Source organism: Polyodon spathula, chromosome 11 (assembly GCF_017654505.1).
Source record: "Polyodon spathula isolate WHYD16114869_AA chromosome 11, ASM1765450v1, whole genome shotgun sequence".
NCBI lineage: Eukaryota > Metazoa > Chordata > Actinopteri > Acipenseriformes > Polyodontidae > Polyodon > Polyodon spathula.
The window spans coordinates 22305431-22331228 of NC_054544.1; the positions used below are offsets into that span (position 1 = coordinate 22305431).

The 25798-nt window shown below is 40.8% G+C and overlaps 1 protein-coding gene across 2 annotated transcripts in view; it reads left to right on the top strand.

The window, feature by feature from the left end:
• The first annotated feature begins 1123 nt into the window (after positions 1-1123).
• The window catches only part of LOC121322541 (collagen alpha-2(VI) chain-like), a 31233-nt gene continuing 6558 nt past the window's right edge, over positions 1124-25798 (top strand). The window contains exons 1-28 of one of the 2 annotated variants that reach the window (XM_041262643.1): positions 1124-1446; positions 3954-4055; positions 4819-5420; positions 6516-6536; positions 6979-7044; positions 7446-7499; positions 8639-8683; positions 9170-9196; positions 9478-9504; positions 10207-10251; positions 10700-10753; positions 12290-12352; positions 13609-13671; positions 13896-13949; positions 14772-14807; positions 15392-15454; positions 15686-15748; positions 16229-16291; positions 16921-16983; positions 19160-19210; positions 19555-19590; positions 19887-19949; positions 21851-21913; positions 22079-22114; positions 22721-22766; positions 23454-23606; positions 23721-24173; positions 24525-24563. In XM_041262643.1, coding sequence (XP_041118577.1) covers positions 3974-4055; positions 4819-5420; positions 6516-6536; positions 6979-7044; positions 7446-7499; positions 8639-8683; positions 9170-9196; positions 9478-9504; positions 10207-10251; positions 10700-10753; positions 12290-12352; positions 13609-13671; positions 13896-13949; positions 14772-14807; positions 15392-15454; positions 15686-15748; positions 16229-16291; positions 16921-16983; positions 19160-19210; positions 19555-19590; positions 19887-19949; positions 21851-21913; positions 22079-22114; positions 22721-22766; positions 23454-23606; positions 23721-24173; positions 24525-24563 — 2431 coding nt within the window. In that variant the 5' untranslated portion in view covers positions 1124-1446; positions 3954-3973. The remainder of the gene's footprint in view (positions 1447-3953; positions 4056-4818; positions 5421-6515; positions 6537-6978; positions 7045-7445; positions 7500-8638; positions 8684-9169; positions 9197-9477; positions 9505-10206; positions 10252-10699; positions 10754-12289; positions 12353-13608; positions 13672-13895; positions 13950-14771; positions 14808-15391; positions 15455-15685; positions 15749-16228; positions 16292-16920; positions 16984-19159; positions 19211-19554; positions 19591-19886; positions 19950-21850; positions 21914-22078; positions 22115-22720; positions 22767-23453; positions 23607-23720; positions 24174-24524; positions 24564-25798) is intronic. The other variant, XM_041262642.1, reaches the window with a different exon arrangement.

The window sequence follows — 25798 nt, forward strand, 5'->3', positions numbered from 1 at the left end:
ATAACAAGAGGAATGTCTCTGCAATTCATTTCCATTGGGATTCCAAGTCATGTGATTGAATAAACAAACATCACAAAGACTCTCATTCACAGCACAACACTGGAGTTAGTGCTTAGAGAACTTTGATCCTGTTGTTAGGACCAATCAAAAGGACGAATGATCAAAAGTACAAATGATGATGTAGATGAGTAAATAATAGTTGAATGGGTTTGTTTGTTAGTGTGTTAGACACCGCTGTCAATGATCATGTATTCTGTGCTGGATGCATTAAAGTGGCTCTGATTTGAACTATGGTAATAGTGTACTTTACAAACAAAGGGAAATGTGGAGACTTGAGGACATAGTTTGATATATTCAGTATGGTGTATCATCATTTCCTTTTCACTATCCTAATTTCCACCAGATGCCAGAGCACCATTTTTAATGTTTAACCAATTTTTATCTTTTTTTGATGGGATTATATTAACAGCTGACCGCAATATGGAGCCAGTGAAGCTTCACATGTGTGTTCCATTACTTGTCTTCTGCTGCAAAAGAGCGATTGGGTTATGAGTCATACAAAAGGCACCAGCATAAATCAACTGCCTGCTGTTTAAAGTAGGACTGTTTAGTCTCGCTAGTTCCACGCAGAAAATTGACTCGATTTCAAACGATGTTTCAAGAAACATTTGCGATGCATTATACTTATGTGTTTAGAATACATAAGAACACATTTTCTTCTATTTGCACTGCATGTCCTTGGTATGCAGTCCTTGTTTTTTTTTTTTTTTAAACGATTGGTTGCATTTTTACAGTAACTATATTTGGTGTACAACTAAGTTAAATCATCTAAAATAACACCAGTCAAAATATATAAAATAACAAAATACGATGCGTTTCACCAAGTTATGAAGCAGAGCTATGCAACATAAAAATGTTACTCTATGTAGTAAATAAATAAATAAACAAACAAACAAATAAATAAATAAATAAATAAATAAATAAATAAATAAAAATCCATTATTATAGACAATAGTTTAAACTTCTCAGTTTTAGTTTTTGGAATACCGCTTGCTAGTACTGTTGTATTTGTGAAAGTTGCTGCTCTTTGCCTTGTAAATTATTGTTTCTGAACTCGCTCATAATTAGCAGGAGCGCTCCCGAGTGGGTGTGGATCCACAGCGCCTTCTGGTGGATTTGGAAGGCATTGCTGTAAGAAGCATTATGATGGTAAGACGCCCGGAGCCTGTTCGAAAGAGGAGGGATCGTCTTTAAGAAGGCTGATGCTGTCGCAGTAAGCCTGTTCTCTCTACACCACTCACAGTCTCAATCCACCATACGCTTTTCCATTTCACTTCAAACTTCTCAACTATTTTTAAGCAATGAAGAAGTGAAAAGAGACCATTGGACGTGAATGATCAAGATTCCTATAGGAGGAAGAGAACGTTTTGCCTTTCTTTCTTGCAGGTATTGCTAACTTCTGTGAAAGTGTCGCTTTTCTATCTAGTTTATAAACGTCTGTGGGATTTTTATTTGTAGTACTGTAATTAATTACATATCTAACTAGCACCATTTTATATACTGTTCCCAGGTTTGATTTCTCTGTTATTTTGAAAATGTTTTGGTATGTTTTTGGTTGGATGCGCATTTTAGTAAAATGTGTTCATAAATCTATAGTCTGCAAATTGTTGTATATTAATGTTGCAGAAAATGTTGGTAAATAACATACTGGCTGTCCGTATTTGCAGATGAGAGCGCAGTATTATTTATTTAATTATCTCTTTACTTATAATTTAATTATGTTTAAATTCCCTATTGCATTCTAGCACGATTGCAAAATGTGATTATTAATCCGTGAAGTACAGATACATCGTTCTAGAAAGATTAACTTTTGAAAACAATTTGAGTTTAGTAGCTTACAATGGTCTTGTCTATGAACTATAAAAGTTTAGGAAAATAATTAGCTGATATGTATGTGAGCATGCACTTTTAATATCTGGTGTCTTGAATAAGCAAACAGGCATACCAACTAAATAAAATGTTTAATACAATTAAAATAACTGATCGCCCTGCTACTTGTGAGCTCCAGACTGTAACGACATTTCCAAAAGGAATTTGAAGCAGAAAAAGAGCAAACTCGTAAAACCCTTTTCATTTTTCCATTACAAAATAATAGTCCCGACCCGAACAAATCCAGTATTTTGTAAATAATTTTTAATGAGTGTGTTTATTCAGAAACAAGTGCAGTTCTTGTGACCAGACGCTTAGCTTCATATCGAGATGCAAGTATACATTGTGTGCTTTCTTGCCATATAAAATGTTGGTGTTTTTTGGGTCGTTTTTTTTTTTTTTTTTTTTTTTTTTGGAAAGAGGCTGGGTAGCATAGTGTGTTGATGCTGGATGCCTGGGTTCAAATCTGGCTTGATCACAAGCATAATGAGATTGGTCAGCAATCTGAGCCTAGCCCCCAGTACTGCCTGTCCCTGTGAAAAGGTTGCATTCCTGCCTCTGTGTCTGTTGTTGTCTTTCATTGGTAGTGGTTCTGGTTTGTAGCATTGGTAATTGTAACACTGCCCCCTTCTGTTATGCTGGGTATCTTCAAGTTATTTGCCTGCTTTCAACACAACATTATACATTTCAAATTGAATCTTCTGGTACCTAACCACTTCCTGTGCTGTAGGCCTCAATGCAGGGATACAGTTAGACCAGGGGTCTCCAATCCTGGTCCTGGAGGGCTGATGTACTTCCTGGTTTTTGTTCCAGCTGAATCCTAAATTACTTAATTGTACCAATTAAGCTTCTAATAAGCACTTAATTGGTCCAATTAAGTCATTTAGAGTACAGTTGGAACATAAACCAGGAGGGACAGCGACCCTCCAGGACCAGGATTGGACACTCCTGAGTTAGACTGTTGGAGTGAATCTGACCTACAGTACAGGAAGTGATTATGTAGCAGCAACATCAGGCTTGTTTTCTTGAATAACATTTAAACAAGTTTTAGTCAATATTTTAAACCCTCACAAGGTAAAGCCAACTGACTTGGATTTCAGAGCTTTCCCTTAATAAGCTGTATTAATAATATCCCTTAATTTAACCCTCTGCTCCCCAGTGTCCAATATATTTGACATTGAGAAAATAGGCATTAAATAGATACAGTACTAAGTACACAACCATAATCATGTTTGATGAAGCCTTTCACAAAACTGCCACCACTGCACAAGCCTCCAGTCTCAAAGACTGTTTGAGGAGCTGACTTAATGTATGTGTTATAGAAGCACTGCTAACTGTGTCAGTGACATGGAGCTCTACCATATTGCAGTCCAAGGTGTGTGATGATTTTATAAAGAAAATAAATGTGACATTCATGAAACAGTTTTAGATTTTTTTTATGTTTTTAATGGTCAGTTCCATGTTTTTAAATAACATCAATAGTGAGCCAGCTTATTTTTAATATAGTGCCACATTACAGTACCACGCTTTTTGCTATGGCGTATCGCTTGTGTGTTGATCCAAAGAGCAGAATTCTGGTTTGAGATGGAGAATTTATGTGTGTTTTTACTGTCCCAATGCGGTAGTGATTTAATTATAGGGGAATGATGTTTCTGTTTGAACTTAGCTTCCAGCTTTCTGACGAGAGGCAGAATTTAGACAGACAGCACAGAGGACAGGTTACATGGGCTGATTGCAACTCTCTGCCAGGAAGTAGCAGCGACTTCATCAACAGCATTGTCTTTGAAATGTCTGCAGGTTCCAAATGACTAAAATACAAGTAAATAAGCACAATATATTCAACAAAAGGAAGGCGGTCCAGGGATAATACGCACACAGATTTTTATCTTTTCTGTAATATATAGTACTTTGTTAACCTAAAATCAATTGAAAAGTTGCTAGCTGTTGCATGGCAGGACAGGCCAGAGATGAGATTCCTCCTTCCACTGATTTGTTTTGTGTTCCTTCCTTTCCTTCCCCTGCAGTAGAGGGGCCCCTTGCCACCATGCTGTTGAAGCTCCTCCTCCCTTGCCTGCTGTTCGGAACTCTGAACCAGGCTCAGCAGGAACCCGCGAAGGATTGCTCAGGTAAGAACCTAGCAGCTTTGTTACCAGCTACAACTGCAGGGCAGTCGAGTCTACCAGGAGATAACTGCCCTTAGTATAGATAAGATTGCACTGCCACAGTCAGTACTGTGTTATGGCTAGTATTGTGCCACAGCAATAATCAGATTTCTCCTTCCGTACCCTATCACTGTGCTTCACAAGCAATACACCAATCTGATTATATTGGATTGCTTGTGGACTAAGCAATAAGACACGGGAAGGTATGTGTTGCTATACTGTTAGCTCCTTGTGCAGTCGACAGAAGCATGACAGTAAGCAGAAAGTACAGGGTTAATCAAAACTTGCAGTTTCATTTCCTAGGTCATTTCACCTCACCTCAGCACTCTGGGGTCACTGCAAAGCATGTAAATCATTAAGAAAGAGTTATTGACAGGAAAGAAGGTGTTGAAGAGGTGAGGACAATTTCACCCTCCAGGTTAAGTTACCGAGGCATCAACCAAGAATTCCTAGCTTTTCCCTGACTCTTACATTTAAGAGCTGGGTGCACAACCCCATTCCACATCAGGTTTTAGAGGTTATATATTAAACAGTTGCCAGATTCATATCTGACAAGAGGTTTAGTTGGTTTAGTGAAGTATTAAAGAGTTAACGGACGATGGATGTCTGTGTGAGTCAGAATATCTTAAAGGGGAACGAGTTTAAGCTCTATGAGCGTCGATGTAACTTGATAGGATTTGAAAACTTGAAAATATGACTAACTGCTCTCTCCCTGCCCCTCTTGCAGCCCAGATCAAGTGTCCGATCAACGTGTATTTCACCATCGACACGTCGGAGAGCATCGCCCTGCAGGTGCTTCCTCCGGGGGGCCTGGTGGATCGGGTCAAGACCTTTTCAGAGCACTTTGTGAAGAAGCTGCAGGAGGAGAAGTACAAGGACCACATCTTGATCACCTGGGAGTTCGGGGGGCTGCACTTCTCCAATCGAGTGGAGATCTACAGTCAGATCACCAGCAACTCCAGTGAATACATCCAACGCCTGCGCAGTATCAATTACTTGGGTCGGGGCACCTTCACGGACTGCGCCCTGGCCAACATGACCTCCCAGGTGGTGGCCCAGGCCTCTCCAGATAACCGTGTGCGCTTTGCCGTGGTGATCACTGACGGGCACGTGACGGGCAGCCCCTGCGGGGGCATGAAGGCCAGGGCAGAGAGTGCCCGGGACGCGGGGATCAGGCTCTTCGCCGTGTCCCCCAGCGCTAACAAGTACGAGTCGGGGCTGAGGGAGATCGCCAACAGCCCTGTCGAGCTGTATCGCAACAACTACCAGGCCACCGGGATCACAGGAGAGATCCACATGGAAACCATTGACCGCATTATCAAAGTCATGGTGAGCTAACAGTGTACATGCAGACCCTCTCCACCCAACGCATTTGCATTCGCTGTATAGTTTTGAAAGAAACTGTATATGTATTTTCATTTTAAAACATGTCATCTGGTACTACACTGGTTAAAGCAATCTGTTTGCGGGCCTATCTTTTTGATTGCACTTTATGGTAATTTCCTCCAGAGGGTGAGATTGTCCCCACCCCTTCAGGGCCATATTTATTGTCAGTAACCAACTAGTTTCAGCTGATTGCCTGCAAGGGAAGGCAAACAACCTGAACTGCACACTGGAGATCTATATATAGTGAATGGAGTTGCAAGTTGGGATGGTTATGAAAGTATTTTTGTTAGCTACAGCCATTTTAAAAGAGTGCTTAACACTATATTTTGTATCTGTTTCACATCCTGTTGTGTGTGTTTTTATTTGCCGTGCTTATTAACTAATCCAGCAAAAAACATGTTTCTCCTGAAAGCTAATTTTGTGAAGTCAGGTAGGGAAGTATATTGGCGTTACACTGTGCACTGACGCTCATAGGTGAAGAACTATGCATTGAACTCTGTGCAACACTGATATGCTTCCCCACCACACTTCAGAAAGTCAGCTTTCTCAGATTGCATAGTTACGTTGATTTCATTTATAATTATTTGTCAGGGTTATGCATCAACATACATTGTATTAATTGAATATACCTACCTATATCAACCTGTTTTTTGTAGTGCTAGATACAGTATTTCAATGCTGTTGAATGTTCATAGAAAATAGCAAATTAAAACACTATATAATCAACTGAAAGTCAGTGATGAAGTTGCAGTGGGTGCTTATGTGCTAATCATTTAGCTTTCTGGCAGCTAGCAACGTGAATAAACAGCTTTTTAAATGTGAGTTACCAGGACAATCTGAAAGTACCTTTACATAATCTTAATAAGACAAGATTGCTGAAGATGACATGACCTGAACGGTGCCTTGAATGGTCTGTTTCTGTTTGAGAAGCAGGTGGAATCTACTGTGGACTTGTTGGCTCTGGTTCCTTTATGATGTTTCCCTTTCATTTGAACTGTATCGATGATTGTCACTGACATTCTCTTTCTCTTCTTTCAGAAACAAGAAGCCTATTCTGAGGTAAGCTTCCATCTTTTTTGCCTCTTTGTAAGTCTCCCCTGTGTCTCCCTTCAGGATGTTGATAGTACCCATCCCCTGTGTTGGGTGGCCTCTAACTGTGGTCCAGGTTGCACCTCGGCTGCATTTTATTGTTGCTTTTACGTATCCTAAAAATAGGTGGTTGATGTAATCCAGGGGTGTTCCCCAGAGCTTCAGTATGCTGTAATGAAATCCAAGGGTGATGCATCCCAATGAGTATGAGTAGGAATCAATACTGCCTAATGCCCCACATCATGGACAAGTTTATCGTTTACAGTCTGTAGTAGATATATAAAGAGTTCTACTTGCCTGTTTTATTGTTCATTTTCTATTTAAATTTTGATTTTGATTTTGCACCACACTGCCGTTCCCTGGGTGTTTTATTGCATATTTAACCATATGTCTTTCTCTCTGGTCTCTGCAGTGTTACAGACTGACTTGCTTGGAGAAGCCAGGGCCCCCTGGTCCAAAGGGCTACAGAGGACAGAAGGTGAGTCGAGCCTCTGCAAAGACAGGTCTTTCAAATAATAATGATGATAGAGAAAAATAGAGGGCCTCCAGTCTATTACAAGACACTGTTGTTAAAGAGTTTCCACAAGGCTGAAGTTCACACATTTTATATTCAGGTTTTGTAGCAGGTGAGGGTAAGAAAGAAGACCAATAGTAATGTAGCCACATAGCACAGGAGAGGTTTTCTTCCAGGAGAGTCTTTATGTTATTGATCTCTACTGACACTTGTAAAAGAATACACCAACGTGTCTGAGTGGTTCTGTTAAATGTGAGGAGGCTGCTGTATCAGAAGAGTCTGTGTGCACCTCGCAGGACTGACTCGCAGTACTGAGCTCCTTTTCACCCCGCATAGCTCTTAACTCACTGTTTTGTTTGTTCCAGGGTGTAAAAGGAGACATTGGGGGCGCAGGACCTCCTGGGGAAAAAGGAAGACAAGTAAGTGTCCCCTCCCCTGTTCCAACACGCTGTCCCCTCCCCTGTCCAACATGCTGTCCTCTCCCCTGCTCCAACACACTGTTGTTTGACTCTTTGAGAGCTCAGGGGTAACCTCTGTGGCTCTTTTAGCCAGCTTTGATTTCAATTATCAGCTGCATTCTTCTACACTTAAGCGGTTGAGTCCACTGTAAACACTGTGCCACGTCAGACTGGATCTCGCCAATCAGACACCTCACAAACACAACAACAACATTACAAACAGCATTTATATCCAGCAGTGCCTGTCACCTCTGCAGTCTAAGTATGTGTCGGGCGTGTTTGGCTGTTTGGCTTAACACAAGTTTTTCGGTCAGCAGTTTACTATGATAACGTTTTCAGCAAGACATTTTTTTTTTCACCTCTGCGACAAGCAAGTAAGCAAAAAATTATAAATCTTCACACACATTATTGTTTCCATTCAGTATGGCTTAAAAAATAAATCAAGCAGGAAAGTGTAGAAATCTGTACTGTACTGTATTCTAGAGTGCAGAGGCCGAGCACATCAAATAAAGAGCAGAGGGATTGATTGGGCTGATAGTGCTTGAGTAGAACCTGTCTGCCCCCTCGTTGCCTTGTTTAAAAATCAATTCTTCACTCAAATGGAAGTAAGAAAAAGGCTCCAGGATTCAATGTGTTGGTGCTGTACAGGCGAGTCTTTGTACCAAACATACTCCATGCCGGGAGTCATTACAATAGTCCACATAAAAATACATTTGTTGTCACTTTTTTGATTTGTGATCTATATGGACCACGACTTGTTGTTTCTGTTTCTGTTTCAATTGATACAGATAACCTGGCTCAGAAACTTTCACTGGAAACTCCAACACATGGTCTCTGTCTAGTTGCAAAGCATTCTGTAAACACACAGGCCCATCTCCACTACATCTCCAAAGGAGACATGCATGTGAGAGAGGGATAATAAATAACCAGTAGAACCAGTAACTCCAGCAGACTGTATGATCCACAGTGTTGATGGCTACCCTCAAACCCAAAAGCACAAGACTCAGAACCTGTGTTTCAAAGCAGGTCACTTCAGTATGATTCAGAGCCATCACAATTGCAGGACTGTGCAATAAATAGATGTCTCTTTGTGTTTTTAGGGGGATCCCGGTATTGAAGGTCCAATTGGTTACCCTGGCCCCAAGGTAAGTGTGGCTCACCAGAACAGGAGAATAAAACATGTGTAGGGTATTGATACAATGGGATCAGAGCAGACTTGTGGGCTTCAATAGCTCTAATATAGTGTACTATAAAGCACTTGAAAATATTGTAATTAAAAAACAAAGATTTGCCCATTTACATATCAAAAGCAGTGTAAATTGTCCCTATTTAACCTGATTTGTGGGCATTGCATATTCTGTCAGGCTACTGAATGTTTAAGGTTGGCTTCAGGGGAGTGTTAGTATTGACGAATGAACTTGAGGCAGGGCCAGCAAGAGCTGGTGCAACACTGACCCCTGCTGAGTTAATCAGGTACTGCACTATAAGGGATGTGTAAAGTGTTCTTATTGTTCGGTTTTGTTTTTCATTGTTGAAGTAGTAATTTCAACAGAAATAATTTTCTAATAATACTTTGAAATCAAATGTTAAATGTTTGAATTCTTATTCTTCTTTTCCCTGTTTTGTGTTAGGGGTTTCATGGCATGAAAGGAGAAAAGGTAAGCCTACAGTATTTTATTTGTTTGCCTCCAAATATTGTGGAAATGACAGTGAAGTTGGAGTGTATTCATTCATCTAATGCAGTTTGTTTAATCCTGCAAGTTTATTGTAGCTTTTTGTTTTTACATTTTAGTGTAACACTGTAACATATATAATGATTTAAGAAAGAATAATGTTAGTGGTAGCTTATTTTTGTAAATGTTTAGCTGAATATAATACACTGGAATTGCTTGAAGTTTGTTGATGTGAACTTATAAACAATGCCGTTGTTCTTTTCAAGGGGGAATTTGGATCTGAAGGAAAGAAGGTAAGACAATATAAATAATAAAACCTAAATAAGATCAGTACGATTGTCTGAATATATGATATACTCCAGGGCTCAATACAAAACCCTGGATAAATGTAAGGGTGTCCTGGGCTAAAGAACCAGGGTTAGCTTCCCCCTTACATGTGCCTTACAATAGAGATTTAGTTAGAGAGTTAGTTGTTAGAATGTGCATTCAAGTCAGATTTTACTACTCATAAAAAGCAGTCTTGATTTTTCCTTTCATTTTTTATAATTTAGTGTCATTTTATGCAGATGGAAGACAACAAAAACCAAATCTGACATTCAAAATCAAATCTCTAAAAAAATAAAATGACTCTGTATTTATTGTGCAGATTTAAATAGGCATATCCTCATGACAAGACAGGCCGTCCATGAGAAAGGGGAGCTACATGTGAACCTGTTCTCTTTTAAGAAAGGAGCTCTTTGCATGAAAATAGCTTGAGTAGTCCCAGTGAAGACAACAGTGGTTTCCAGCTGTTTCTAGCTGCATCACAGCGTATGTTCAGCTCTCTCCATGGCACTGAAGTGAAACATTAGCCACTTTTACCAGTTTTGTTTGGGGACTTTTTTTGTTTTTTTTGTTTCAGAAGCATGCATTAGAAAGTGCCAGCAGTCATGTTTTAAGAGTATCAGTATTAAAAGCCTGTCTTTACTCACTCAGTTCTGTTCTTGTAATACCAGGGTGTTGCAGGGCTGGCTGGGCGTAATGGAACAGATGGACAGAAGGTAAGGCTTTATTTAAAAGTGTAAGAGCAAGAATCTGTTGTAGTGTCTCTACAAGAACTTCCAGTCGCTTTGTCTCATGTGAGCCAGGTGATTTTAAGTCTAGTTTAAAAAATCAAGTATATGGTTACATGAAATGAAGCAGGCATAGCACATAGAACTGTGTTACAGTTATGATTTACTTCACTCTTTGAAAGAGGGCTTGGTTCGTGATTTAAAGCTAGTAATAACTGAGCTCCCAATGATCATTCCCAGCAATAGCCTGTAGTCAGCAAGATGGGAGCAATTTAAACACAAAGGTTTGATGTGCCTCCTCTGGACCTGTTTCTTAATGGCAGCTTAATCTGCAATTGACCAAAACCATAGTAAAAAAAAACATAGTTTAGAAAGTTGAATGATAGAATTGAGTTGAGACAAGGTTGTTTTAATGTATCATTTTGTTTGAATGCAGGGCAAACTTGGACGTATCGGAGCTCCAGGTTGCAAAGGGGATCCTGGTGACAAGGTATGTTTCTCACACCCTCTCGCTCGCTCACTCACTCACTCACTCACTCACTCACTCACTCATTAAGCTGTGATCAAATATCTTGAGGAATTATAATACACGACTAACAATCCATCCTAAAATACATGAATAGCACCCCATCTGAATACATGACTAGCATCCCATTCTAATACATGACCAGCACCCCATTCTAATACATGACCAGCACCCCATTCTAATACATGACTAGAAATCCATTCTTATACATGATCAGCACCCCATTCTAATACATGACCAGCACCCCATTCTAATACATGACTAGCATCCCATTCTAATACATGACCAGCACCCCATTCTAATACATGACCAGCACCCCATTCTAATACATGACCAGCACCCCATTCTAATACATGACCAGCACCCCATTCTAATACATGACCAGCACCCCATTCTAATACATGACCAGCACCCCATTCTAATACATGACCAGCACCCCATTCTAATACATGACCAGCACCCCATTCTAATACATGACCAGCACCCCATTCTAATACATGACCAGCACCCCATTCTAATACATGACCAGCACCCCATTCTAATACATGACCAGCACCCCATTCTAATACATGACCAGCACCCCATTCTAATACATGACCAGCACCCCATTCTAATACATGACCAGCACCCCATTCTAATACATGACCAGCACCCCATTCTAATACATGACCAGCACCCCATTCTAATACATGACCAGCACCCCATTCTAATACATGACCAGCACCCCATTCTAATACATGACCAGCACCCCACTCTAATACATGACCAGCACCCCATTCTAATACATGACCAGCAGCCCATTCTAATACATGACCAGCAGCCCATTCTAATACATGACCAGCACCCCATTCTAATACATGACTAGCGTCTCATTCTAATACAGCACCATTCACCCCAACCCATTCTAATACATGACCAGCACCCCATTCTAATACATGACCAGCACCCCATTCTAATACATGACCAGCAGCCCATTCTAATACATGACCAGCAGCCCATTTTAATGACTAGAAATCCATTCTAATACATGACTAACGTCTCATTCTAATACATGACTAGCATTCCATTCTAATGACTAGCAACCCATTCTAATACATGACTAGAAACCCATTCTAATACATGACCAGCACCCCATTCTAATACATGACCAGCAGACCATTCTAATACATGACCAGCACCCCATTTTAATGACTAGAAATCCATTCTAATACATGACTAGCGTCTCATTCTAATACATGACTAGCATCCCATTCTAATGACTAGCAACCCATTCTAATACATGACAAGAAATCCATTCTAATACATGACCAGCACCCCATTCTAATACATGACCAGCACCCCATTCTAATACATGACTAGCATCTCATTCTAATGACTAGCAAACCATTCTAATACATGACTAACACCCCATTCTAACACATGACTAGCATCACATTCTAATGACTAGCAACCCATTCTAATACATGACTATTCTTATTCAATGTATTATCTTTTCTCAAGGGCCCCCCTGGGTATCCTGGTGATGTTGGAGAGAGGGGACAAGAAGGAGACCTCGGTTCTAAGGTCTGTATCCTGTCACTACTGTCACTTCCAAGACACTCTCAGCGGTTTCAGACACCCAGTGGATTATGTAGCTGTCAGTACCTGTACACAGTAGATAGCGATGGCTCTTACAACTAAACAGACAGTATTTGCTGATCTAGCCGGGATTCATATCTCTCTGCTGAAAGGAGAGCTGCTCCAGAATTCAGGTCAAAGCACCTCATCATAGAGTATATCAAAACACAGTGCTAAACATCATACAGAGATGTAAGAAAACAAATGACTCAATAAATAAATGAAATGCATACTGTCGTGGAAGTTTACCCCTCAACTCTTGTAAGACAGAGACTCAGTGAACAAACAAGATTGAGTAAACAAGTTTAATAGTTTGCAAACCCGAGAGCACACTAAACACACGCAGGTGTTTAGGAATACCAAGGTATACCAAGGAATACCTTGTAACCTGCAGTTATTGTGAGCCAATCACAGAAGCTTAACTCAATATTTGTGGATAGCAACAGCTTAGAAGATTAAGATGAGACCAATCATATGCAACAATAACAACTTATCTAAATTGCAAACATCCTAAAATGATATCTATTCTGACTAAGCCGGTGACATTTCTGTGAGCTGTCACGGATGCAGCTTGCGGTTGCTAAATAAAGAGAACTTCTTCTTTCGAGCTGGTAGTCAGTATCTTTTCATCCCTTATATGGGCCGCTTACCCTGCAGCGAGAAAGAGGAAGTATGTACAACAACAACTACTATTACATAATACATTATTATTATATTATACCAAAATCTTATGACCTGTAATAGTATTTAAACCTGAGCATGGAAACCCTAAACAATTGTAGCAGTAGCAACGTTGTAATTTTCCCACCACAGTACATCATTAACATTCGATACAGTTCAGTTGAATTCCATTTAGTAAAGAAACGTGTTTCTTTACTAAAGTAGTAAGTATAAACCCCCCTCCTCTTTACTGAATGTTGTCAGGACCTCCTTTGGACTCCTCAGCTTGCAGACCTCTTCTCTCAGCATGTATCAGGCCTTTGTACATTTACAGGATTTCTTTTAACTGCGCAATATTTCAAGATGGCCTTCATTTCACTCACCTCTTAAGGTCCAGCAAAGCCAGATCTGGTCTATCAGTAAACTATGAAAGAGTTTGTGAACATTTCATTTAACTATAACACTGACTATGTGAGATTGACCGTGACTGAGAGACCCTGCTGGTGTCAGGTGTGGTATAACAGCTGCTTGTGTGATTTCAGGGAGACCCCGGCCGGCCAGGCAGAGACGGGCCCCCTGGGCCCCCCGGAGAGCCAGGACAGATGGTAAGTGAGAATGTGCTGTAGCTATTGTAAATGTAGCTGTGATAGACCCCTTCATCAATGTGCTGTAGCTATTGTAAATGTAGCTCTGATAGACCCCTTCATCAATGTGGTGTAGATATTGTAAATGTAGCTGTGATAGACCCCTTTGTCAATGTGGTATAGATATTGTAAATATAGTTCTTAATATTTCATCACTTATTTTTCTTCCTTGTTCTACCTTTTAGGGAGAGCGAGGAAGTCCAGGATCCCCCGGCTTTCCTGGGCAGAAAGGAAGACAGGTGAGTGCAGTGTGCAGTGCAGTGCAATGCAGTGCAGTACAGTACAATGCAATGTATTACAGTCCAATACAGTGCAGTACAGTACAATTCCGTGTATTACAGTACAATGCAGTGCAGCACAGTAGAATACAATGCAGTGCAGTACAGTACAATCCAGTGTGTTACAGTACAATGCTGTACATTACAGTACAATGCTGTGTATTACAGTCCGATACAGTGCAGTACAGTACAATGCAGTGCAACACAGTACAGTTCAGTGTATTACAGTCAATACAGTGCAGTAAAGTACAGTGCAGTGCAATACAGTACAATTCAGTGTATTACAGTACAATCCAGTGTATTACAGTACAATACAATACAGTGTATTACAGTACAATACAGTACAATTCCATGCATTACAGTGCAATGCAGTTCAATACAATACAATGCAGTGTATTGCAGTGCAATGCAGTGGAGTGCAATGCAATGCCATTCAGTACCAGCACAGTACAGTGCAATACAATGCAGTACAATACAGTACAGTGCAGTGCAATACAGTACAATTCAGTTCAACACAGTGTAGTACAGTACAGTGCAATGCAGTGCATTATATTATAGTAAAGAACAAAGCTGTTTTACATGTTTTTACCATTTAGATGTTCTAAAATCTCACTCAGTGGTGTAGACTTAGTTTTCATTAGCTTGGCACACAAAGCAGGGCTTTATTGCAATAATCCAAACATAGACTCCAGAATTCTCACAAATGACTTGATTTAAAGTTTATGAATGAGTTTTTTTGAAAAAATACATGCCATTCAGTGTTCTTTGTTTTTGTTTTTTCAGGGAGATAGAGGCGAAGGTGGACCCAAAGGAGAACCGGTAGGGTGACCTTTGACCTCTGCAAGGGCTTGACAAACCTGTCATACATCTTCTCTGCGATAGCACTAGAAGAGATTTCACCAAGTATCCAACAGTTTCATCTAGAACAGTGACTTTCAATAAACCTAAGTATCTCCTGAGGATCACAACACAAAACGAGACTATTCAAAACAACCACGTTACCTGTTTGACAGTTACTTTTCAAATGTATCAATGCAGTACAATACTGTAGCAAAGGCATTCCTGTGCGCTCCATGATACAGATTTAAAATATTCCTAATGAGCTTGTGGTTCCAGCTATGAAAAAACACAATTGAACAGATAAGTCTTCAATCCAGATCTGAAAGATTTGATTGTGCTGGCTTTCCTGATATCAATTGAGATTGAATTCCACAGGGGGGATAGCAACTAAAAGCCCACCTATGCCTCAGTTGAGCTCCTTTAAATCACCAGTAGGTTAGTGTACTGTGGTCTACAGTATGTATCTTCTTGTTACTAAGAGAATATCACTATTGCTACAGCATAACAAATGCAGCCCCATCTCTACAGGGTGAAAGAGAGTCACAGCTTGCTTTGTTTCACAGGGGCGGAGAGGAGACCCGGGAACCAAAGGCGGTGCTGGGCCAACTGGCCCCAAAGGAGAGAAGGTAAAGGAGTCCCGTCTTTGCTCTTTAAAGTGTTTGTCATTTTGTGTTGAAGAGGACTTCTTACTGCACTGTATCAGGGAGCCAAACGGCTCTCGAGAGGGTCACCTGAACCCACACAGCATGAGAAAGTCAAACACTGCATTTCAGGGTGCATCAGTGAGCTGCTCACCAGCCTCCTTGGGTTGGGGTCCAGGGAGTTGAGAAGGGAACTGATTCCTTTTCTCTTCACAGGGAGACGTCGGCCCTGAGGGGCAGAGGGGACTTCCTGGAGAAGTAGGAAACAAAGGAGCCAAGGTACATCATGGTTTATATACTTTTTCTTTCAGCTGCTTGCATTCTTCATCCTACCTTTGCTCAGTTCACAATACAGCTTCAGCATCAGTCTGTAGGTTCTTCACAATCTTGTGATTTATCAGGTCTCATAATTGTGTTTTTCACTGTAGCCCTTCTGTTGTTCTGTATACAACTGTTGGGTTAGCACTGTGACATCTATTTCAGTGGGCTTTCCTTTATCTCTGTATGAATCTTGCCATTGAGTTGGGTTGCTGGATTTACCAGGGGTATTATGATCCGGTGATGTTTATATGATTAAAACCAACCCTTTAATTAATGGAATCTTGTTTTTCATAAGGCAGCTTCCAGTTATGTTAGTTGTGTCAAGCAGTTCTCAATGAAGCCTGGTCCTATGTGTGACTTTGTGATGGATCCTCTGGCTGCATGTAAGGAGTGTCTCACCCTTCTTCTTTTTGCTCTCCTTCCCTTCTCGTTCTCCAGGGAGACTTGGGACTGCCAGGACCCAGAGGCCCTTCTGGAGAAATCGGCAATTTAGGAAGAAATGTGAGCGGAAAGTTGTTAAATCCAGACAAACCAGCTCAGTCTTACTGTGCACACCACAGCATCAGTACAGCCAGCTACCCCCCCCCCCCCCCCCCAACACACAGCCACTGCAGAAACCAAATTCTTATAGTAATGAAGAGCTATCAACCCTCCCAGTGCACAAACCCATTCTTATAGTAATGAAGAGCTGTCACCCCTCCCAGTGCGCAAACCCATTCTTACACTAATGAAGAGCTATCACCCCTCCTAGTGCACAAACCCATTCTTACACTAATGAAGAGCTATGACCCCTCCCAGTGCACAAACCCATTCTTACACTACAATGAAGAGCTATCACCCCTCCCAGTGCACAAACCCATTCTTACACTAATGAAGAGCTATCACCCCTCCCAGTGCACAAACCCATTCTTACAGTACAATGAGAGCTATCACCCCTCCCAGTGCACAAACAAATCCTCCACCTCCAGCTTTTCTTCATGTTTGAGTTAGAAATACTCATCATTTTGAAGAAGTGTCTTTGTGTTTTGCAGTAAGTGACCAGTCTTGAACCCACACGAATGCTGATGTTTGTATTCAGACACACAATTTAGCACAGCAGCAGCAATATTTGAATTGTAATTGTTTTTCAGGGCTCCCGTGGAGATTCTGGTGATGTGGGTCAGAGAGGGGAACCTGGAGCTCCAGGACCAAAGGTAAAAATATTCAAACAGAGACGGGCCAATAAGACTACAGCTGTACAAGGGTTAATGGGTTAAACAATTAATCAATCAAATGTACAAGTTGGGTTTATTCAACTCAAGCACCTTTTCAGGGGTATAGCGTTTTAAAAGAAAAACAAATAAATAACTACAAACATCATGGTATCCAGAGGCTCTTGAGTGCCAAGTTAGTCGTAAATAAAGAACACGGTCGTAACTCGTTATACAAGACCACACTTAAAGGAAATATTGTGCTTTGATATTGACAAGTACCATTATTCTTAAGACAAGACTGCAGTGTTGTGAAACAATGGAACCAGAATAAAACAATGGATGCAGACACTTAGAGTTACTGCCTAGATAAACTAGCTGCAGTTTACAATGGGTTTAGCTTGGAATGCCACTTAATGTCCCACGGAAAGCCTGGGTTCAAAAAGAAAAAAAGGTGGTTGATATTAGGGTTGTAATTATACAATATGGTTGGATATCCTGATGGGCAAGTTTGTATGATGAGCAGGGTCCTAGGAATCCATTTGCTGCTGAACACAGAAAAACATGGGTTATCTATGATAATACGGAAAAACACGGATTGTATATGTTTTTGGTGATTTTTTAGTTTTACACTTGGGGAGGGGAAAAAACATGCAAGGCTTTTTTTCTTTGTTTGATCATAACCAAATCAATACATGTATAATATATAGACATTAACACAGGCAACTGTGCTTTAAATTTACCTAAACATACCTGTCTAATAAAACTGCTTCTGGTATTCAAGTTCAGTTTACTTCAGTATTCAGAGCTGTAAATTTGATAAAAGATTTTCTGTTAAAAAAAATTATAGAAATAACCCCTAAAGATCAGATCAACAAGTTTGGTAAGGATGAATGTCACGCTGATGGTAAAGTGCTGTTTTGTACTTCATGCAGCAAGGCTGTAGATTATACTCGTAGGCAGACCATTGTAGAATACATGGGAAGCGCTAAACATAAATTGAATGAATGGAAAAGCAAACAACAGGAGGCTGAAACAGCAGGGTCATCGAAAATGGTGAAACAGACCACTGTGTTTGAATCATTTCAACTGCCAAAGAATAGCGGGAACCTGTTTCAGATTTTGTCAAAATGTGTGTAAAAGCCGACATTCCTCTGTACAAAGTGGATCAGCATGCAGTTCGAGATTTTTTCAGCAAGTACGTTAGGGAGGTGGTGCCATTCCAAAGTCAATTCTGCTCTCTATTTTAACAATAGCTGTCCGGATGACGAAGACTAAACTTGGAGTTGAACTAACATGAATATATTTTTTTATATAATAGGTAACTATTTGTAATATATATATGGTTGTTTGTTTTATTGATTAATGGCGCTGGTAAGCCTGTAACTTGCTTTGAATTTGAAAGTATAACCATTTATGTTTTATTTAGTTATTTAGCAGACGCATTTATCCAAAGCGACTTACACATGTTACAGTGTAATACAAGGTTACAGTCCAAGAATAATTAAACTTAAATACAACATAAACAAATACAGCAAGTGTAACAAGAACAATAATAAATACTTCCCGTGTTAACTGTTACCCAGCAGTACTTTTGTGGTCTTATAATGTGGCAGGAAAAGCTCATTTTTAGCCCTGATATTTTACTCGCGGAGTAGCGCAGATTTTTCTTTAATTTATCTGAGAATTTCTTTTTTTTAATTGCGGAAAACTAGGATCCCTGATGATGAGTAACAAGATCAAAAGGTCATTGATGTTTGGTAAAATGAGATAGGGACATGGACGTATTCACACCAACTATACAGTAAATCACTTTTATTTGTCATTCAAGAACCATTTGGTGGACTATAAGTATCTAGTCAAGATACACACCGGTACTTCAATTACAATTAACCAATTGACTTTATAAAACTTGTATCAAACATCTAAGTAATGTAACTGTATGTCTCCTAATCACTGTAAAATAGTTACTTTTCTCAATTCTGTACATTAATGTGAATTTTAAAAAATGAATTACTGAGTTAATTAAAGACTAGAGCAAGCACTTTGAAAATATGGCCCAGTATATAGTAAAATGAAAGTACAGTATCCTGGTTCATCAAAACCCCCTATCTGACAGATTGTGCTATTGACTCTGTTGTCTCTCACTAACACTGAGGGATGTCTGTCTGCTCTGCAGGGTGACAGGGGAAGAACAGGATTCAGCTACCCAGGCCCACGCGGACCCACGGTACAGTCGGGCACTCGCCTTGCCATGTTTACCATCTATGAGTTCAAATATCAGTGGAGTTTGTAATACCAACATTTGTAAATGCTTTTCTATTGTTTTTCATTATGAACATTTTTATAAAGGTTGCTATTCTGCATGCTGCGAATGTAGATTACAGGGATCTTGTTTTTCTTGGGTCTTGCACCAGTAATTGTAATTTGTAAGCTTTGCAAGGGGTAAGTTGGTTACTTTACTTGTTTTACTGTCTACACTAACTATATCCCATTGTACAGTGTCTGTTCCATCCAGCTCATGTTTTTCAGTGCTGAGATGCGCTTGCTCCTCATTGTTCTCTTTGTCTGCAGGGTGATCGTGGTGATAAAGGCAACCCAGGACCTCAGGTATGATCAGCAGAGCTAACAAAACAATTCCAGTAAATCTTACCTACCTTCATAGATCTGCCACGTATGAAAGAGGCACACATTATGTTAACTGGTATTTTTTCTAAAATCAGTCAATAGTGGATTCAATAGTTTGACCTAATTTGCTTAAAATAACAAATAAAATGAACCCTTTTAACAATACTAGTTTTGAAGAGAATCAGCCCTCAAGTGTGTGAATTATTCTGTTAAAAGCAGCCTGATTCATGAAGGTGATATTTTGTTTTGACTAATCCTCTTGTCCTTTTGCATTCCAGGGAGCACGGGGTGAATACGGCCAGAAGGGAGCCCCTGGTGTTAAGGGCACTGGTGGAGACCCAGTGAGTCTGAATGGCTTGTTTCTTGTCATGTCATTGCCTGGTTTCTTGACGTCTGATTGACTCATTTCTTTATGTCTCATTGCCTCATTTTTTGACGTCTCATTGACTCATTTCTTGATGTCTCATTGCCTCATTTCTTGATGTCTCATTGACTCATTTCTTTATGTCTCGTTGTCTCATTTCTTGATGTCTTGTTGCCTGGCTTCTTTATGTCTTGTTGGCTCATTTCTTAATGTCTCCTTGCCTCATTTCTTGTTGTCTCATTGCCTGGTTTCTTGAAGTCTCGTTGCCTGGTTTCTTGTCATCTTGTTGCCTGGTTTCTTGATGATTTGTTGCCTGGTTTCTTGTCATCTTGTTGCCTGGTTTCTTAAAGATTTGTTGCCTGGTGGCTTGATGTCTCGTTGCCTGGTTTCTTGGTGATGCGTTGCCTGGTTTCTTGATGAGTCGTTGCCTGGTTTCTTGATGATTTGTTGCCTTGTTTCTTGGTGATGCGTTGCCTAGTTTCTTGATGTTTCATTGCCTGGTTTCTTGGTGATGTGTTGCCTGGTTTCTTGATGATTCATTGCCTGGTTTCTTGATGATTCGATGCCTGGTTTCTTGATGTTTCATTGCCTGGTTTCTTGATGATTCTTTGCCTGGTTTATTTACGTTTCATTGCCTGGTTTCTTGATGATTCGTTGCCTGGTTTTTTGATGATTTGTTGCCTGGGTTTCTTGATGATTTGTTGCCTGGTTTCTTGGTGATTCATTGCCTGGGTTTCTTATTGTCTGTTTGCCTGGTTTCTTGATGATTCATTGCCTGGTTTCTTGATTTCTCGTTGCCTGGTTTCTTGACGTCTCGTTGCCTGGTTTCTTGATGATTCATTGCCTGGTTTCTTGATTTCTCATTGCCTGGTTTCTTTACGTCTCGTTACCTGGTTTCTTGACGATTCGTTGCCTGGTTTCTTGATGATTCATTGCCTGGGTTTCTTGATGTCTCTTTGCCTGGTTTCTTGATGATTCATTGCCTTGTTTCTTGATTTCTCGTTGCCTGGTTTCTTGACGTCTCGTTGACTGGTTTCTTGTCGTCTTGTTGCCTGATTTCCTGACGTCTCATTGCCTGGTTTCTTGAAGTCTCGCTGCCTGGTTTCTTGTCATCTTTTTGCCTGGTTTCTTGATGATTTGTTACCTTGTTTCTTGTCATCTCGTTGCCTGGTGTCTTGCTATCTCGTTGCCTGGTTTCTTGATGTTTCAATACCTGGTTTCTTGGTGATGTGTTGCCTGGGTTTCTTGATGTCTCTTTGCCTGGTTTCTTGATGATTCATTGCCTGGTTTCTTGTCATCTTATTGCCTGGTTTCTTTGTGATGTATTGCCTGGTGTCTTGATGTCTCGTTGCCTGGTTTCTTGATACTTCATTGCCTGGTTTCTTGATGATTTGTTGCCTGGTTTCTTGATGTTTCTTTGCCTGGTTTCTTGATGATTCATTGCCTGGTTTCTTGCTGTCTCGTTGCCTCGTTTCTTGATGTCTTGTTGCCTGGTTTCTTGACGTCTCGTTGCCTTGTTTCTTGATGTCTTCTTCCCTGGTTTCTTGACACCTCGTTGCCTCATTTCAGATGTCTTGTTGCCTGGTTTCTTGATGTTTCTTTGCCTGGTTTCTTGATGATTCATTGCATGGTTTCTTGCTGTCTCGTTGCCTCATTTCTTGATGTCTTGTTGCCTGGTTTCTTGATGTCTCGTTGCCTTGTTTCTTGATGTCTTGTTGCCTGGTTTCTTGACATCTCGTTGCCTCTTTTCATGATGTCTTGTTGCCTGGTTTCTTGACGTCTCGTTGCCTTGTTTCTTGATGTCTTGTTGCCTGGTTTCTTGACATCTCATTGCCTTGTTTCATGACGTCTTGTTGCCTTGTTTCTTGTTGTCTGCAGGGTGATCCAGGACCTACTGGAGAGCCTGGACCGCGAGGACCCCATGGAGAAAGAGGAGAGCCGGTGGGTTTAAACTATACAAATTAATCTAATGTATAGATCACATGTGTGTGATTAACATTCTGTATCTGAAATTCTCTCTCTCTCTCTCTCTCTCTCTCTCTCTCTCTCTCTCTCTCTCTCTCTCTCTCTCTCTCTCTCTCACTCACTCTCACTCTTGCTTTACAGGGAGATCCCGGCCCTGAAGGAGATCCCGGCCTGACAGTAAGTGAATTTGAGTGGATTCCTACAATACAGAACATACTATACAGACAGAGTACAGGATAGGCTGCTGTACAGTACAATGTAAACTATACAGACAGAGTGCAGAACAGTACATACTGTATAGACAGTGTACAGGATAGGGTGCTGTGTAGTGCATACAATACAGACAGACTACAGGATAGGGAGCTGTACAGTACAGTACATACTTGTACAATACAAGAGGGGGTGCATATAGAATACATATAACTAGGTGCTGTACAATACCACAACACCATGGAAGGGCTTTCCCACTCTGTCTTTGAGTGGTGCAGACCAACTTTTACTCCACCCTATATTCTATTTGTAATAGCGTCTGGCTTTTCTGCCATTGTAATGTTATTTCTACGTGACACAGGCCTTGCAATAGATGCCATACTATATCAGACATGTCAGTTGGTTGTATTGAGCGCTGTACAGCAGGTAAAGGATCAGTCAGGTGTCTACAGTGTGTTGTTTAAAGTTCAGATTCCTGTAATGCAATATAAAATATTCTCCACAGGAATGTTTTGAAATACAGTCCAATGCAATCTAGTGAGTTAACTAAGAGTTTTCCTTGTTATCTTTCAGGACTGTGATGTCATGACCTATGTCAGAGAGACCTGTGGATGCTGTGGTGTGTTTTTGTGTGGTCCTTGGTTTCTGGGTCAGCTCTCTGCAGTCAAACCAACAGAAAACATACCAGGATGTACACAGGGCAAGAGGGTGTGCCACGTTAGCCAGACTAGAAACCCAGTTAAAGTGTCATGGTACCATATACTGTATGATCAAAATACATTAACTTAAAGGTATTGCAAAATTGAAGATACCATGCTTCAGCAGGTGTAGCCTACACAGATGAAGTAGTAGAATCTAAATAACTGTGTACCAGCGACCCCTATGGCTGATAAAGCGCCTGCGGGTCTGCTGTGGAGCCACCCAGATCTGTGTTGTCTTCCGGCACTATAGGTCTGATGGCTTCGTTGTGGATCCACAGTGCGAAAAAAGACAGCTAGGCATGGACACATTTCGGAGGACACTTGTGTCAGCCATCCTTTCCTGAGTTGCCAGAGGGTTGCAGTGGTGAATCGGGATTAATAATACAATTGCTGATTCCAAACTGGGGAGATAATTTGGGTAAAATAATTTGGGATACCAATAGGAATACAGAATACTGCAGCAGGACAGGAAGAGGTATATACCGTACCATATGAAGCTATTTATACCAGGGTCAGAACTGTGTGAAGGATGTTTGATGCCACTGCAAGTTGCTTCGAAGTGAGTTAATCTTTAAAGAGCAGTTTCAATGCTGTGTGTCTTCCAGACTGCGAGAAGCGCTGTGGGGCTCTGGATATTGTCTTTGTGATTGACAGCTCTGAGAGTGTGGGGCTCACCAACTTCACTCTGGAGAAGAACTTTGTAATCAACGTGGTGAGCAGGCTGGGTTCCATCGCCAGGGACCCCAAATCGGACACAGGTCAGGACACTGACACGCAGCTTTAATTATAGGACTTACTCTGAGCCTCCCATTACAGCTGGGAGTAGCAAGTGGAACGTTTTCAGTTGACCCATGGGCTCTTTGTTTCCTCAGGCACTCGCGTTGGCATCGTCCAGTACAGCCACGACAACACCTTTGAAGCTATCCAGCTGAACGACTCACGCATCGACTCTCTGGCCACCTTCAAGGATGCTGTGAAGAGGCTGCAGTGGATCGCAGGGGGCACCTACACCCCCTCCGCCCTGCGCTTTGCCTACGACCAGCTGATCAAAGGCAGCAAGCGTGACAAGGCCAAGGTCTTCGCTGTGGTCATCACAGACGGGCGCTACGACCCGCGTGACGACGAGACGCTCCTGCAGTCTCTGTGCAGTGGCGACGTCATCGTCAACGCCATCGGCATTGGGGACATGTTCAGCCGCCACCAGGAGGATGAGAGCCTGAAATCCATCGCATGCAATGATCAGAGCCGCGTGACCGGGATGAACCTGTTTGCAGACCTGGTGGCCGAGGAGTTCATCGACAAAATGGAGGAGGTGCTGTGCCCAGGTAGAGAAGCTTTAGCATCCGTCCTCTTACCTCTTCTTAGCAACAGCAACAGTATCGAGCTAACCAAGGCTTTTCAATACATTATACTTCCTGTTAGCACTAACAACTTCATCAGGTCCTCCCTTTAAAACTCAGGGTTTACACTGTCTGCTTAACCACTGCCTCATGATAGACCTTTGTTCACTTTATACTTTTGATGGATAGTATTTCTACCTATTCTCCACTACCTTGATTGTATATAAATATATAAAGTATATAAATAGGGAGACTCCTTTGCATTGTCTCTGCCAGGTGTGGTGACATGTGCCTTGGGGTTCAGTGAATCTCATTGGCTCATCTTTTTTCTTTCAGATCCATTTGTTGTTTGCCCAGACCTTCCCTGCAAAACAGGTATGGAAATTCAAATGAGACAGAGGGGTAGATGTACTAAGATGGGCCAGTCGCGGTGCAAACATCCTACAATGTGCATTTTTGTTGTGACAATTTGCAAGGTATGCATTTTGTCATATGTACTAAGTGGAAATATGTTTATGTAGAGAGCTGCAATATACTCATTTAAATATTTGTTGCGTCCTCTTAGTGAGATCTCTAGCATTGCGAGAGTCGTGCGACATTTTTTCGAATAAATAATGAAAGGCAGTTTAATCCCATCAGATTCTATAGTGGTGCCCCCACCTTCATCCCCAAATAAAAAATGTGTCTCTATCAAAAAGCTTTTCATTACCATACAGTAGTCCCTAGCTAAGCCGGACATGCTTGTCCGACATAAGGAGGTGTCAGGTTTAAAATAATACAATAAAATCGCACACGCATACATTTATATTGCTCAGTGTATTTTAAATGTATAAATCATTGCGCTGAAATAGCACTAATGTGTTTTGCGTGTGCTACACATTACATTATGTAAAAAATGTAAATATGTACAGTAAGCCTATACAGTATACGGTACAGCAGTAAAATGAAATAATTATCTGGCACACTTTCTTTTTACTTTAGCCTGTAGGCTACTGGTATAGGAACACAATATAAATCATGCTGCTGCATTGTATACGTTGGTGTACAATGCGAATAAAAGATTATTTAAAATTGAAACCAAATTATTTAATCTTTTTTTAATTTTATTTTTAATTATTATTATTTTTAACTACCTATACCCTACTTAATGTCTGTAATTACATATTCATCTAAGGCTGAACCCCAAACAGAAACTGCTGTCGCGAAGCATCCCATAAAAAGCATTGCGCTTGTTTCATACATTTCACCCAAGACTTCCGACTCATTTGCAGCCGGTTTGTGACTCTTGTGACAGGCGCAACACTTTAGTACATCTATCCCACACCCTACAGTGTCTTTCTATTGAAATATTTTCAGTGTAGCTCAGGGATTTCCATGAAGGGTTTTTACTTTCCATGACAAGCTAAACAGCAGCGGATCTCAACAGTGCCGCATCTTGCCTGTCTATTGCATAATCCCATAGTACACATTAAGTAGCCATTTCTGGTGTTTTTTCATAAAAGTTTTGAATGTCTGTGTGGTCAAAATCCAGTAATCTAATCCAGCGGGTTGTATCCTGTTTAAATTTTGTTCCACCACTGCCAGACCATGCTTGGTAAATGGTACCTCAG